The 16997-nt window shown below is 40.9% G+C and overlaps 1 protein-coding gene across 1 annotated transcript in view; it reads right to left on the bottom strand.

Moving 5' to 3' along the window:
• The window catches only part of LOC140340600 (uncharacterized), a 30727-nt gene that overhangs the window by 5990 nt on the left and 7740 nt on the right, over positions 1 to 16997 (bottom strand). The window contains exons 3-6 of the mRNA XM_072425907.1: positions 8224 to 8428; positions 3056 to 3198; positions 1259 to 1430; positions 68 to 209 (exon numbers count right to left, since the gene is read on the bottom strand). Coding sequence (XP_072282008.1) covers positions 68 to 209; positions 1259 to 1430; positions 3056 to 3198; positions 8224 to 8428 — 662 coding nt within the window. The remainder of the gene's footprint in view (positions 1 to 67; positions 210 to 1258; positions 1431 to 3055; positions 3199 to 8223; positions 8429 to 16997) is intronic.

Here is a 16997-nt window from a genome sequence, read left to right on the forward strand (position 1 = left end):
GAGACAGAAGTGATCACAGGGGTCCCCCATAGTCAGACCACCTCCACACCTCTCTCATCTCACTTACAGGCTGATCTGAGGTTTCTTCAGCTGCTGCTTGCGGTGACGGAGGATGATGACAAGGAAAGTTATCAGCAGGATGGTCAGAAGAGCTCCAGGAAGAACGATGTACAGAAGGATGTCTCCTATATTCAAGTCAACGTTGAATGCTGCAGAAAGGACAAACACATTTAATGAGCTTGCTCCAGTATACAGCATGAAGTGCACTGATCATTAAACGTGGAACCTTGGTGAAGAAAAAAAAAACGCTTCAAGTCATTTATATATATTGCAAGAACTCGCTCACTAAAATTGAGAATGGTTCATGGGAGGATCGGTCTGCTAGGATCATATGACTAGTATCGTAATAGGATAAAAGCAGTGAGATAATAAAAAAATTCGATATTTTGGGACATTTATTACATGGTCAGTGAATACAACGCATCAAGCGGAGCCTTTATCTACTTTCCAATACTTCCATGGGTGTAATCTATGGAACATTGCCTGTTGGGCACCATAAGTTCTCAGAAAGATCTTTAAGGCTCTGTATAGGCAACTATGGGCATCACCTGTGGATTTTGCCGACACCCTTGTTCCTCGATCTACATACCATGGTCATTACAAGGCAATCTCATTTTCACTGCTGAATTATTTATCGATTTGTATATCGACATTAGCAACCAATCTCTCCTATTGCTTACCTTTGGTCTTAGGGAGGTCTTAGAGAGGTTTGGATACATTTTCATGTGTTTGTTACACGGCAAAACTGCATGTGAGGGATCAATGCTCTTCTTGCAACAAGAGCCATGGCTGGGGGGGGTGATGGAGGTAGAGGTGAGGAGATCTAAGCAGTCCTTCATCAACAAGTGTGGAGATAAGGACTCTTAACTGCTAGTTAACTGAATGATATGCAGGCTCTGATTTTATTACAGATTCTCTGACCTTAAACAAGTTCAGATCAGGAAGGTATTGGAAAGTCAGAAGTCTTTATCTGCATGAATAATTCTTGTCAATGAAGAATCAGGGTCAGCATGACAGCCTTCATGTTTTTTCATGACAGGTATTCCTAAGGTGTATCTACACCAAATAATAAAATGTAATATATTGCGGTTTACCAATCTTGAACTCATATACTAATGCTCATCTGGGCTGTACGGCATCCGGATTTGTCTATGAAGGTTGCAGGTATTCCTCAGCACCAACGGGCTGTATTGCTCACCTTGGATCTCGGAGATATCAGGGCTCCGGGGGGTGACACGCAGCTGGAAGGATTTTGTCTTGACTAGGCTGTACATGTCTGGATGACGAGCCTGGCACGTATACTTTCCTTCAGAGCTTTCATCAACATTTCGGATGGTAAGGGTGTCAGAGGGTAAAATCCAATCACTGGCCTGCAAAGGAATAAAAACACATTATATACAGCTACTGGGAACATTATTGCTATACGTAGTTATAGGTAACCCTCTTGTGACCGTGTTTTGTTGAGGTTTGATGCTCAGACCAGCTTTTTCACTAAAATGTAATAATTTCCCTAATTCTTAACCACCCGGTAATTAAGGTGGCACTTGGCATTTTAGGGAGGGTAAGATTACATATTGCAGTCATGACTTAATTAAAGTTGCATATGCATATTGGGATCCCAGTGTTCCCATTTCTTCTATATCACCCCACTAACTTTTTTGGATTTTCCTGTGATCTAGAAACACCTACTTGTAATGCTGCCATGTTATTGGTTGCTGTGGTTGGGTTCACAACAGTGTCCTACTTCATTTCATGGGCGAGTGTTCCTCATCGGGGACCCCCTGCTATAGTGACTATATAAAGAGCTCACATTGTGTTAGTCAGTAGGAAGACTATCTCTTACATCACTGGCAAAGTAGAAGAATGTCACCCTTACAGGTACTAGAAAGAAGGAGTAAAAGCCAGACTTTTCTCTAATGTATAGTTGAGCTCTTTAATGCCAGCACCAGTGTAGAATTATAATTTATTAGAGAAAAGAGAGTGGCCAATGTACATAGATCAGTAGTAGCAAAGAACAAAGTGCTGTTAGATAGGTTGATGTATTTGTGGATACAATTAATAAATCGCAGTGTCTGTTCCAGCCGCGTTTCACCGTTTTGGCTTCCTCAGGGGATTAGCTAATTTATGACATAACAACAAAAAAATACTACCCGTACAATTACATATGGAAATGATACATTAGATCTGTCTCTTTTCTCTTTTTTTTTTTTTTTAAATATCATTTACAGATAGCCAATAAGAACACTGGGGGTCACTTAAACTGACCTAAGAGGCACAAAGTGCTTATTGCTCAAGGGCCCCCTAACAACCTCTGGAGTAACCCTAGAGTTCAGTGGAATCCCAGTAGAGAAACATTACCATAGGTGTTGAGATTTAGGGCTTTGTGCATTCTTCTCCAGTTCCTCCACACCAAAATCATTAAACCACATATTGACAGTGCTGGAACTGAAAAGAGTTTTCCCCAAACTATTATATATACTAAATCAGGGCCAATGTGTTTGTATGCTGATGCATTGAAAATACCATTTGCTACCTGAACTCCATCTCTTACTTTGGTGCCCTTATAGTTGTATGTGTTTTAACTGAGCAGGAGGTTGGCTTTCATAATTACATGAGGCAGAAGTCTCCATTAGCACAAAGGGAAATAAAAGCAGACAAATGATCAGAGCTCGGCCCTTGGTGGACCATGATTTGGTAGTCTATTTGCTATGCCCCCAGCTCAGCTAGATTTTGCGGAAGGAACAACAGGACCTCCTTGGGTACATGACAGCCATTCCCATCTGCTTCTCTGCAAAAAGCTCTTATATATATCCTGTTATACACAAGGAAAAAAGCTGTTGGCAATCAGAAGCAGCCAATCAGAATTAATCTTCCATTTATCCGACTGACCTGATAACAGAAGGCTAATACCTGTCTATCTGCTATGGGTAATGCTCATCCCTGCTCTGTGTACCATGTTCATATTTCCAGGCCTGCGTTCCTTCAGCACACTCACCTCCTGGCTCCACTCATAGATTGGATCTCGGGAGGATGTCGCGGTGCACTTCACCTCCACTGTAGAGCCCTCCTCTGCCCACAGGACATCAGTGATACTGCTATACCAGGACTGCAGCTTCTGGAAATAGATGTCCTGCAGATCTGAGGACGAGAAATAGAAACAAATAAACATAAGACAACACAAGCACCTTTTGTGCATTGTACAAAGAACGGATTTACAAAGACGTTTATTTATATTTATGTTGGAAGGAGGAACTGGTTCTATTGTATTGACCAACCCAATCCTCCAGGTAATTCTGCAGAGTTATTTATAAGTATTTATAACTAAGTATTCACAACTTTTTTGGTTTTGGATAGATTAAGGAATGGTTAGGAATGCTGTGAGGTTTTTTATTTGCTGCCTTTTTGTCATTGTGGAAATTTCCTGTATCAATGTCTCCAAAAAAGAAAGAAGGGAGGGGCTAGCTAGCCTCTTGTAAACATTTGTTATCAGGTTTCCCATTTGGAAGATTTCCCCTGAGCAACCTAAAGCACACCCAGATTTAAGAATACACATGCCGCTTCTATTTAGGTAATATTTTCCTATCCCAGAAATTCCATCACTTTCTGTACCAAATATGATTGATACCAGGACAAATAAAGAGTTATTCTCCCTGGGATTTTTTTTCAAGCTGGGTGGTGGCCTCAGTATTGTGACCCACCTTTTAATTATTATTATTATTATTATTATTATTAAACAGGATTTATATAGCGCCAACATATTACGCAGCGCTGTACATTAAATAGGGATGGCGGGGATAGCGGAAGGTGGCAGGAGCAACATTATCCAAAGCCAGGGAAAGAGAGTGGTTTAACATGGTGGCAGCTTCATCTGGGGAGGTGATTTTGGAGAGGGAGGGGGTTAGGGATGCATGGCAGTTTGAGAAAACTCCAAAAACAGCCGGGTGGTTACTGAAAAGTGCCGGGCGCTGCGCCTGGCTAAAAGAGGCTGGGGAGAACAGTGCTTTTCTGTGTGGACATAGATGGGAATAAAAATTTACTTTTAACCCTTGCACAATCCAACTAAACAAAAAAAATGGCTTTACATGCACTTTAGGGGACTTTCAATCACAATATTCTGACCAGAATTTATTATCAGCTAGGTGGTCAAATTCTTCTAGCTTTCTACTTCCCCCTGTACTTTGTTCCAACTTTCTAATACACACCCCTTAGTATGTCCTATTTTTCATAGGCTTTCTATTATGCCCCAACTGTCCAGTGCCCCAGTATTGTGACAGTGACCAACCAAAAATTGCCGGGTGGTGACTGAAAAAAGCTGGGTGGTGTGCCCATATAGAAGTACCTGGGGGAGAAAACTGAGTCATGAGATCTGAGAAAAGTTGATTATTATAGGACAAACTGGAGAAAGGTAGGAACCTCTACTGTGTTTTAATTGCTGCCTTTATCACCATTAGAGTGATTTCCCCTCTATCTTCTGTGTCCAGAAGTAACATAAACAGGAAGTGAAGTGAAATCCCTCCGGTATTAATAAAGACTTCAGTCATTTGGTTGGCTGATTGTGGTCCGGACAAATCATAACCTCACTCCTGGGGGACACACCAAGGTAACGCTCTGACTTTCCCCGCAAAGAACGGTGGGAAAATTGCCAGTGTTCTATCAAATAAATCATAACAACCTGTCACCGATGCCCAAAAAAAGGAAAAAAAAATTGTTACATCAGCCTGCCTTGGAGCTGACGAGTTGCTAGCAGCAACACACATTTCTTCCGTCAGGCAATTTGACAGACAATGTTTTATAGTAGAAAATAAACAGAATCTACTCAGCTAATTGCTTCTTCTGTTTTTTTTTTTGTTTGTTTTTTTTATGCGTTCGATCGGCTCATCATCCTGTCAGCCTGACTGATCCCTCCCGGGCGAGCATGTTTCTGGAGACGCGATCAGAGCGTAGGCCCCACTCAGACGCTCATTAAACACGCGGCTCCATTTCAATATTTGATGTATTTCCCGTGGCTCTTTGTGGGGCTTAGTGACATTTTGTGATAACCCCGTGATATTTTTCTCTGTCTCCGGCTGCTTTCATTTGGTGTATTGTTGTGTTCATCACGTTCCTGGGCCTCCCCGTGCCCTTTAGATGAAAGATGCTGCCCGTGATGTACGTCTCGGCGAGGTGTTCTGAGGCCAATGTGCTCCCTCTAAGCGTTTCCCCTGCCAGATACGTTATAAGGACACTGTACCCCCATGATGGAGGTTGCTGGGGTTTACGGTTTATCTGTGCCATCACTGCAGATAAGGCTCTGACATTCCAGAGAACAACAACCCAGTCTCCTAATAAAACCAGATTCTTAAGCTCAATATCACTTTTTTCTTGGTTCCCAGACAAATATTATAGTTTTTGATTTTTACAGAAATATTGGCACCGATACTTTATGTTTTCTAATTTTGTATAGAATGGAGACAAATTACAACACCAATCAAGTTTTAACTGCTATTCAGGGCTCTGATAGGAAAATTTTGCTTTATCTTGCTCTGGGACTCGATGCAGAACAACTGACCAAAAATAAAGTCCGGTGGAAAGACCCATTAAAGTTATTCAACCTGCTCTCCTCCAATCACATGTAGCCCTCCAGGCAGAAAAAAAAACTCCATACTGATTCACTGACTACACTCTACAGGAGCATTTCCTAACCCTATTATCCCAAAGGAACCATTGGGATATTTTTTTTTTCTTGGAACCCCTTTAAAACCATTTAATTGGAGATCAGTGAGAAAAATGCTCCTACATTGGTGTTGAGTGGAATGGTTGGCTCTTACAATGGTGATCAGAATTCCACCCTTACGAACATGTAAAACTGTCATTGGTGTCCTTCAGCTGGCTTTGCCAAATGACATTGGCACCAGAACTAGAAGAGCACCATCAAAATGGGAAGATTATCAACCACAGGTCAAGGAATGCCTACCAACCTCTGGAGGAACCCTGGAGTTCCAGTGATCCCTGATCGAACATGGCTGCTCTACAGTCTGACTTTTGTGACTGAGATGGGTCACAGTGTGCATCATATTAATGTGCTTAACAGAAATTAGAAAATGATCTCCGATATCCAATATAGAGCCCCTATATGGCCAAATGGTTGTGACCATCACACCTAAATGAGCTTACTAGACGTCCCATTCCAAAACCATGGCCGTCAATACGGAGTTGCCCCCTGCCCGTTTGCGGGCACTTGTAATATTCCCCAATCTGTCCGTGGGAATTTGTGGCAAAAAGAACCTTTTAAACACTGGGTACTGATGCTGTATGAGATGATAAAGACTTGGTTCAGAGCCAGCATTCAGATTCATCCCAAAAGAGTTCAGTTTATGTACCTCTTGTAAATTATGAATTGCCCTATATATTTATATGTCTGTCATAGCTGCAGTTGGTGCCGTGAGCCATTTTCTTTGATATAAATATCTATAGTTTATATAGTTTTACGTTCACTTGCCTAATGCTTGGTGTTCACATATGTAGCACGATGTAAAGATTTGCATGTCACTTGAGGGGTTATTCCTCCCTTATGGCGGCTGTGCTTTTATGAGTGCAAACTATTCTATTAATACACATATAGTTCACACCTTTATAAACCTGAGAATGCTGCCATTAATAAAAAATAAGATTACCATTTGGTAATTTTTCTGCTGGTTTTGTGCTTTAGGTTTAACATCTGCTTTTTAAGTGGAAGATTTGCTGTAAGTGTATTTCTTTGTAATGAAGGAACATAGATGGGTCTGTGGTTCTAAGGACCCCTTGGTATGGTTTTCGTAGAATTATGGGGGGGGGGGGTTGAGGGAAAGCACCACTAAAACTAACAAAATGAAATCTTTGGTTTCAGTTTAAGATAATCAAAGCTAGGACACAACTGTATCTTAGAAATGCAACAAACACACACGAAAGCAAGGGCAGCACAGATCAACCATGGCAAGTGTGCAGTCATATATTAAAACACACACATACATAGACTACAGTCCACCCACCTCCGCCCGAATCCCAGCACAATTGTGAAAAAAAATTGTCCTAGTTACTCGGCTGGGAGCTAAAATGGCAACTGTGATCCCAATGATATTTGTTATGGGAAATCACAAACTGGGCTCACTGTGCTGGGCATCGAGCAGGAGATCTGGGGGTCATTAGAAGGTTGACTGCTCATAGATTTATTATTTTTTTACCTTTCTTTTTTATAGACATATTCAAGGAGGAAGTAAATAAGAAATTATTGGGATTCCCAGAAAAGCTAATCAGAGTAAATAAGTGGGGAATTAAAGGCACTAAAAATGTATGCAAAAATATAGAATTTTCCAGTTGAAACCACTACACGTAATCAAAGGCCCCCTAACCTCCACTTCTGCAAATCTCAGGGTCATTTACATATGTAATATACAGCAACACCTGCTGGTAAAATCTCATATGGTCATAGGAATAAAAAGCAATTGTCAGTATTTTGACCACCACAGCTCTCAGCGAGGTCTCTGCCTGGAAATTCCTAGCTGCACCCAGAAACCATTATAAGGGGTCTCGTGGTCACTGCTAAATTCTATGTGTCTTTTACATAAATGCAACACAATGAGAAAGAATGAGGCTCTCTTGCGGACATATTATATTGTATTTTTTGTAGTGGGGCTCCACAGCCTTGAACTTTGCCACTGGGGTACCTTGGAGATGCGGGAAGCCAACCGGCGATTCAATATGCCAATGTTCTCTCACAGCCAAATCTCTTTTGCTGCACTAACCATTTAAGCTATATGATTACTCAGTTAGATGAAGGAAGTTTTCCAGCTCAGAATAAAGCAGAAATTCACAGGATTCCCTTACATTTAAGCTAGCAGAATTATAGACATGGGCACCAATAATATTTTAAGGCAGTGTATCTCAACCTTTTTTTAATTTGGGTGAACCCTTGAAATAACTTCCAGGTTTTCATGGAATCCCTTCTATATTTACTATATCCAAGCTCACAGTATATTAGCATGGTGGTCAGTGGGAAGAATGTCCAACAATAGCCATAAAGACCATTGTTGCCACTTAAGGTCCAAACAGCTCATTGCCCAAGGAACCCCTAGTAACCTTTGGAGGAACCATGGATGAGAAACACTTGTGTGTAATCATAATGATGGCTGAAGCATATATACTCACAGATTATGGGGACGGTGAAGTTTTCAGACACCTCCAAATCATCGGTCTCGTTCCCTGTGCGCACACAACGATATGGCCCGCTCTGCCAATCTGAGATTTCACTGAGTTGAAGGAGAAGACGACCATCGATGCGAGACATGTTGACATTGAAGAACCAGCATCTAAAATAACGAATGCTGTCCAGCTGAAACCAACTCTTCATCCACTAAGAGAGAAGAAACAAGGTCCAAATATTATAAAATTGTATTTACAATCCATCTGTGGAATGTATATAAACTAATATCTTCATTAAAGAGGCTAAAATATGTTCCGGACTATTTGTTGCACCATTACAATAATCCCTACATACAGTTAGGTCCATAAATATTTGGACAGAGACAACTTTTTTCTAATTTTGGTTCTGTACATTACCACAATTAATATTAAATGAAACAACTCAGATGCAGTTGAACTGCAGACTTTCAATTCTTTAATTCAGTGGGTTGAACTAAAAGTTTGCATTAAAATGTGAGGAACTAAAGCATTTTTTTTACACAATCACTTCATTTCAGGAGCTCAAAAGTAATTGGACAATTGGCTCAAAGGCTATTCAGGCTAATCAGTGATTGAGAATGGCTGCTCTAAGTTCTAGATAAATATTTATACCGAACAAGTAGAAAACAAAAAGCAGAGGGGGAGGTGCAACCACGGATGTGGAAAATTAGGAGCTTGTGAAATGTGGCTAGACCAGTTAAAACCACATCGCTGACACTTCTGATGCAAGCAAGAATCTGAAGGATTAAAGGCACCCTAACCCCTAAAAGCTTTATAAGTGAATAATAGGTGCAGGGACAAAAAGCTGAAATACAACACATTGTGTACACCGCACTGTCTGCTAGCAGGGCAATTCATTTGCAGCTCCAATTTTATTTTCAGGTTTTAAACAAAATATTCTTTAACCTCAATCCTTTGGGCACACTGTTTCCGTGTTTCTTTTTTCCTGTGTTGACATTCAGAGGTTGGAACATTCGGTAAATGTGATAGTTTGCATGAATGCATTCCTGATGTGTCACAATATACCAGAACAGTGCGATCTTAAAATGAAAAAATAACAGTTTTTTATTGTTAAAAATCAGTCACTGACTCTCAGTCCAGTGCTGTCCAGGCGGAGATGATGCCATTAGTTTGCTGTGGGAAAAGGAAGCATTTCCTCGATCTCTTGCTTCTCTGTACATTGTGGCAAACTGGAGGCGAGAGGGGATAGCAGGGGGCTGATTGGTTTCAGACATTTGTATACAAAGTAAATACAGACCTGCACTGACATGATTGTGTGAATACTATACCAGCATCACAGCACAAGTATGAAATGATAACCCTGGATGACTCCATACTTATAGAAAGAAAAGCATATTATAGCTATGTTAGGAGGAGTCCTGTAATCTCTGTAAGAGGTAATAATGATAAATAATTTAGCATGTGCATACTTACACTACACGACATATGATGCTGGGTCCCCTTCACATCTTATGGATGTAAGGGGCCTGAAATGCAGCCACTGACATAACCAAATGGCTGTACATAATATTCAGTGAATACAGAAGGAAAATAAACTATTAGAGAATGTAAACACATTTCAGGGGAAGGTCAGAAACTGTAAACATGTTACAGGAAACTACAGAGACTATAAACATGCGACAGGTGAAGATCAGATATTGTAAACACTTTGCAGGAGATGATCTGAGACTGTAAGCATGCTACAGGAAATGGTCAGAGACTATGAGTATGCTACAGATGATGGTGAGAGACTAAAAACGCTACAGATGATAGTCAGAGACTGTAAAACACTCCGCAGGACATAAGACTGTAAACATGCTATAGGAAATTATCAGAATATGAGAATGCTACAGAGCTGATCAGAGACTGTACACATGCTACAAATGATGGTCAGAGGGTGTAAACACTCTGCAGGAGATGATCAGAGATTGTAGACATGCTACAGATGATGGTCAGAGACTGTAAACATGCTACAGATGATGATCAGATCACTGTAAACATGATACAGGAAATGGTCAGAGACTGTACTCTGCAGGAGATGATCAGAGACTACAAACATGCTAGAGATGATGGTTAGAGACTGTAAACATGCTACAGATGATGATCAGATCACTGTAAACATGCTACAAATGATGGTCAGAGGGTGTAAACACTCTGCAGGAGATGATCAGAGACTGTAGACATGCTACAGATGATGGTCAGAGACTGTAAACATGCTACACATGATGGTCAGAGTCTGAAATGTGTAGGAATGCTAAAGGAAACGGTCAGAGACTATAAAAATGCTACAGGAAATGGTCAGAGACTATGAGTATGCTACATATGATGGTGAGAGACTGTAAACACTCCGCATGAGATAAACAGAGACTGTAAACATGCTACAGGAACGACTATGAGAATGCTACAGATGATGGTAAGAGACTGTAAACATGCTACAGATGATTATCAGAGACTGTAAACACTCTGCAGGAGATGATCAGGGACTGTAAACATGCTACAGATGATGGTCAGAGACTGTAAACATGCTACAGATGATGGTCAGAGACTGTAAACATGCTACAGATGATGGTCAGAGACTGTAAGCATGCTACCGATGATGGTCAGAGACTGTAAACATGCTACCGATGATGGTCAGAGACTATAAACATACTACAGGAAATGGTCAGGGACATACTACAAGAGTTGTTGATCTGCTTCCTAGCATTAGGTATGCTGTGATGCAGTCACACAATAGATGCCATTGGGCTGCCTGTAGTCTCTGAGTCTTAGATTGGGCACCGGGGTTGTAGACCCTCATGTAGAGGTCTTGGTCTTTTTCATTCAGACACCACAAATCAAGTTGCAGTCTCGGCCAGAAAGCTAAAAGCACAAAGACCGGATACCTAGCAGAGTGATAAACAAGCTTGTGATCTAACATTTTCTTGTTTGGGTGAGATGTCATCTAGATAAAGGAACCTTCTGGTAGAAGTGATAGCAGAAGTCATGTGACAAGCTTTACAACACTTCCTCCAACAGGCTGATCACACATCTCCTGTGCATTCCGCGATCATCGGGTATAAATGGGAGTTTCCAGTGTATGACAAACAGGAAAGTGAAAGTGACAATATTTTTTTTGGTCTTGTCATGCTTGCGTTTGAAACAATTAAATATAACTATCACTTGCATAGCATCAGAAACATACAAAATATAAAAAAAAGCATTTTCAGTTTTGTTAAAAAAATACATTTTCATTTCAATCAGGCGTTATATTCCACAATTAACAAAAAACTGCCACCTCACAACAATAGGAAATCATATCAGCAGCACCTTTGCCTTTTCATTGCCCCCAACTATTTCATTCAGCCAATGAAAATGAGGACAATACCCGGTACATCTAAACATAGAGCATGTGACTTTTCATGTGACCACACTGGTGCTTGGCGATTGGCCCAGCATTGTCACATGCGCCAAGAAGAGCTCTCAAACATGTGCAAGTTTTAAGCTAGCAAACCTCTTTTTTTTCTTTCTCTCCTGATGGCCAAACAGAAATGGAGGCTAAAGTATGTGTTGCTTGGGAGGATTTAAATTATGGCACTTATAATGGGGTAATAATGGGACAAAATGATGGGAGATCCAAAATGTTGAGTTTCCCCCAGAATACAATGAAAACCTTCCAATAATGACACCCATTCAGGGTCTGGATGGCTGAGGAGGAAAGGTCCACATGATTCTAGACGTCCTCCACCCATAAAAAAAAGATTTGCTGAAGTTTCTAATGCACATCATGAGATGCTCACAGTGTGGAGTGAAAATAGGAAACCCCAGACCAGGAGGGGAACCTGCACAACTGTGCAAGAATGAAGGGAAGGCTGGGGGGCAGCTTTGGGGTTTACATTTATTTTAATAGGGAAGAAAACTTGGAGGCAATGGACCTGATTTTTGAAAGCTCTCCAAGGCTGGAGAGGATACACTTTTATAAGTGAAGCTGGGTGATCCAGCAAACCTGAAATAGATCTGGTCCAGGATTGAAAACATTTGCCAACAAATAAATTACTTTTACGAAATCCATTTCAGGTTTGCTTGATCACCCAGCTTTACTGATTAAAGTGTAATCTTTCCAGCATTGGAGAGCTTTAATAAATCAGGCCCAGTGGCGGAAGGATGAAAAGAAGTAAGCTTGATGAGCTAGATGAAAAAAGTGCATTTGTAGCAGGCATCTTAAACAAGATTCACATACATAGAATTATTCACCTCAATCCAATCAAAGCCCCTTATATATGGGATCTGTTCTCTATGGGGTCCATGGGGCCTTTGGTAAAGTCAAATACAGCAATTTCTGCAAATGATAGTTTTCTGATCATTTTTTTTTTAAGATTTGTGAAAACTATGTCTGTGTTATGAATAAATTGCTATTTGTATTCATCCCCAGCACTCAATATTTTCAGAATGAGTAATCTGCCAGTCTGCAGCTCTTTTATTATGTGTTTTCTGTTCTGGCTATGTGCTAATGTGACAGAAACTCCATGGAAACCTATGTAACTGCTGTGAAATCACAAGCTGCGCATGTTACCTGAATTTTCCCGGGCATTACTGTATTAAAGCGAACTCGGGGGGAGACAGAAAAAGTTGTAGATGTACTGGGCCGAAAACATGACAAGTAAAGTGAAAAGTGTAGTCACCCTGTGAACATATCAGCCATCCAATCACAGATGACAAAACGTATAACAACTAAAATCTCATTAAGGATTAAAAAACATGAAGTCTTTTTTAAACTTATTAAGAAGAACTTAAAATGTAGTTGGTGATCCTGCCATGAAGGTCTTTGTTCAGGATGACTTCCTATTAGGGGGTCAGCTCAATCTCCTGCACTGTGTTGTCACCCAGCTGCACTGGCTTCTAATGGAGAGTGGCCGTTTCATCAGACATTCACAATCATAGTGCACTGCCCTGAGAAATACCATACAGACCTCAGAGTCCTGCAACAAGGGAATCAGAATCCATATTGATTATTGATTGATTGAATCTAGACGCTGTGCCCTGGATTTCTGACTTCACTAACAAACACAGACATGTCCTGAAATTTTGCACTATTCTCTGTCAAGCTCTGAAGAAGGGAGATAGATACCCCTGAAACGTGTTGGATTTGAACATATCATTATAACCCAACACCTAATTGGTTCATCTTTTTCGCAATCCTATTCTTTATCCCTAACTTTGTTGGGTGTCCCTGTCATGCTACCCCTTTGCATATTGGGCGTGATTTATTAAAGCGCTGCAAGACTGGAGAAGATAGATTATCATGGTAGAACCGAGGGGATTCAGCAAATTTGCAAAGATCATTAGTTGGACAATCCTAAACCAGATCCATTTCAGTTTGCTGGATCACCCAGGTTCTCCTATGATAGTCTATGTTCTCCAGTCTGGAGAGCTTTAATTAATCAGGACCATTGTATATAGACTATTATTATCTATCTTGGCCTCCCTGCTAGCCCTCAATGAGGTGCACAATGAGGTGAGGCCAAGCTCAACTTTTACATGAAACGTCTACAATACCATTACCACTATTTATTTAAAGTTTTGATATAGTTTTGAATTATACTACCCGATGGAATTTAAATTGCCGAGGTCGATGGTAGGTTTGTATTGTTATCAATCAACTTTATTTATTTATAAAGCATCAATGTATTACACAACCCTGTACAATAAACTGGGGAAAGTTCTTTTTTATGACCATGTGACCATGCCTTCCTTTTTCTAATAGCTAAGCAGGTCTAAATTTTTAATACTCCCATAATGCACCACACTCTATGCCATCTGTGCCATCACTGATATAAGGGAGCAAGCGGGACCAGACATAATGGGCCTGATTTATTAAAGTTCTCCCAGATTGGAGAAGATATACTATCATGGGAGAACCTGGGGGATCCAGCAGATAATGGAACATACAGTATTTGGTCCAGGATTAAAAATATTTGCCGAATAATAGGAAAATATTTTATGAAATTCATTCCAGGTTTGCTGGATCACTCAGGTTCATTGATAATAATGTATCTTCTCCAATCTTGGAGCATTCATCATTTTCACAGTTTGTGGGTTTGTCTGACGTTCTTCCGCCTGAAGATAAAATGTTTTTATTTTTCGTGGTGTCAGTGCAGCGAGATAATTCCGCAGGGTTCATGCACTCAGTGTCACCAATGTAATCCTTTTCCATTAGAATAAAATAAACCTTCCTTGTCAACAGCGTAGATTGCGCCTCTAAGTACTCCTATTTGGCGGCGGCGCGAGCGCTCCTGTAAGCAGCTTTTTAGAACATCCATCACTGATCGCACGGCATAAACAAACACGCCGTGACGTTTTTTCCCAGCTGAATCAGAGCAGAACGCGGACGCAGAGCGGGTCCTCAGCACTCCTATAATTGTATTTGCTTTTCATTCTTACAAGTAAAAGTTGGTGTTCTGTCTTTGTTTAACGTAGAACAAACACGCCTAATAAATTAATTTTCCATTTTTTTCTGGTGTAGACAGATTTTGGATGACAAGGAAGGAGAACTATGGATTTTTTTTATATTATCGCAAAGCCGCTGTTATTATTACTATCGCAAAACATTTGTGGTTGTAACAGAAGCTGTAGTGTTGTATGTGAAGAGGTCATTCAAGTCCGATGATGTCAGGGCAGACACATGACTATGCATGTGTACAGCTAGATTAAAATTTCAGAAGGATGACTGCAAATGGAGAACAATGAGCTCCAGGCAAACTGGTAAATTGGTGGAATGCACATATGTGAAATGTTTAGCATCTATAAGGCTGTGTTCAGGCAGGTAGTGAGATTGCATTGTGGTTATGGCATACTCATGCCAGTGAACCTCGGGGGAGGGAACTACAAGTAGCTTCAACCAGTGGCAGCCCAATAAATAATGAATAGGTGTGGCAGTGAGCGGCGCAGTACTGCTCATTGCCACCGGGTGTCAAATCTGCACATACCCTGTTTCCCCTATGATAACTCCCCATGGCACTGTCTTATATTTTTGGAAATGCCAAAATATGCCCTAGGTCTTATTTTCAGGGGGATGTCTTATTTTTCCATGAAGAAGACTACAGTACACATTTATTGTTGAAAGTCACTCATGTGCCATTGATTGCCCCCTTCTGATCACTCATGTGCCATTGATTGTCCCCTTCTGATCACTCATGTGCCATTGTCGCCTTCTGATCACTCATGTGCCATTGATCGTCCCCTTTCTGATCACTACCATATGTGCAATTGATTGTCCCTTTCTGATCACTCTGTGCCATTCATTGTCCCCTTCTGATCACTGACTCGCCGGGTAACAGACTCTGTTAGGGCAGGGATCAGCAGCTTGCTTGTCCTTTGAAGTTACTTTCAGTTTCACTCTGCACTGCAGCCAGCATCCAGGAGTCACACAGAGGCACACAGTATCAGGTATCGGAGGATGTCTTTTTTGCGGAGGGTGCTTTATTTTAATTGTTTGAGCAAAAATCGGGGGGTGGCTTATTTGATGGGGATGCCTTATCATCGGGGAAACACGGTACTGGTTCTTTAGGCGCCAGTGCTGGGGTGCAAGTGACAGAGCGCCACATGGGATCCCTTGACCCTGCCCTTCTTCCATTAAAATTATCTTCTGACCCAGGCATCCATAATAATATCCAAATCAGATCCTAGACCTGCCTACAGAGTAGACTGCTGTTAGGCAATACCATCTGGTGCAGTTTATTCCAGGTCACTGATTCAAAACACAGAGGCAGCCAATAAATTTGCATTTTCAAAGAAGAAGTTATTATTGGTGGCCTCTACATTTCTCCCTTTTATATGTTTAAACACGCTTGCCATACAAATGAGATTAAATAAAAACCTGCTGGACCAGATTTCACATCCCAGTTCCATGTGACTGTCATAAGATACCACAGAATCTTAGGAATAAAGTCATAGACAAGGGATGTGTGTCTGCATTGCACATGGCAACAAATCAAGTGGTGATGTAATGGGACTGAAATATTGTTGGACTAAGTAATAAATAAGCCTTTGCTACGCTGATGTTGGAAGTGAGGATACCCAGTATTTTGAAGCATGGAGGAGCACATGATTAAATGCCTGCTTTTCATGTGACAGAGCTGATGCTTGTTGATGGACACAGTGCTGTCACATGGGGCAGGGAGATCCTCAGGGGAGGACCTTAACCCCTATAACCATAGATCTAGCATTGGGCTTATAGCCTATACTAGATGGATTCAGATAAATCCTGTATCTGGATCAAATGATGATCCAGCTTGCTTCAGTGCAGTCCCATTAAAGCCCAAAAACTTTATATGGTGGCCCATAAAGCCCATAAGACTTTATATGGATCCAACTTCAAACAGACTTCAAAATCTGGTGACCCTGCCAGGAAGATCCTTCTTGAGCACATATTATGTAGGGACAACTCTTTTTAAAGTGTGCCAATGCGTTGTCACCCCGTCACCTGTGACCCTATAAAAATAAAAAAAAAAACTGGTGGCTGTATGACACACATTGCACTCATATAGTCAATGGCTGTCATTTGTATAGCAAAATGCTCCACAATGATGAGATATACAGTGCTTTAGAAAACAAAATAGTTAGCTTTAGAATTATCTTGATGGGGTTACCATGTGATATCTAGTGATGTTCAGGCAGTTTTCCGCCAGCTGCATATCACGAGTTATCTGATCCTGTGTACATACAACAAAGTACATAGCGCCATACAACAAACATCTCCACAATGA

Source organism: Pyxicephalus adspersus, chromosome 11, assembly GCF_032062135.1.
Source record: "Pyxicephalus adspersus chromosome 11, UCB_Pads_2.0, whole genome shotgun sequence".
NCBI classification, from domain to species: domain Eukaryota; kingdom Metazoa; phylum Chordata; class Amphibia; order Anura; family Pyxicephalidae; genus Pyxicephalus; species Pyxicephalus adspersus.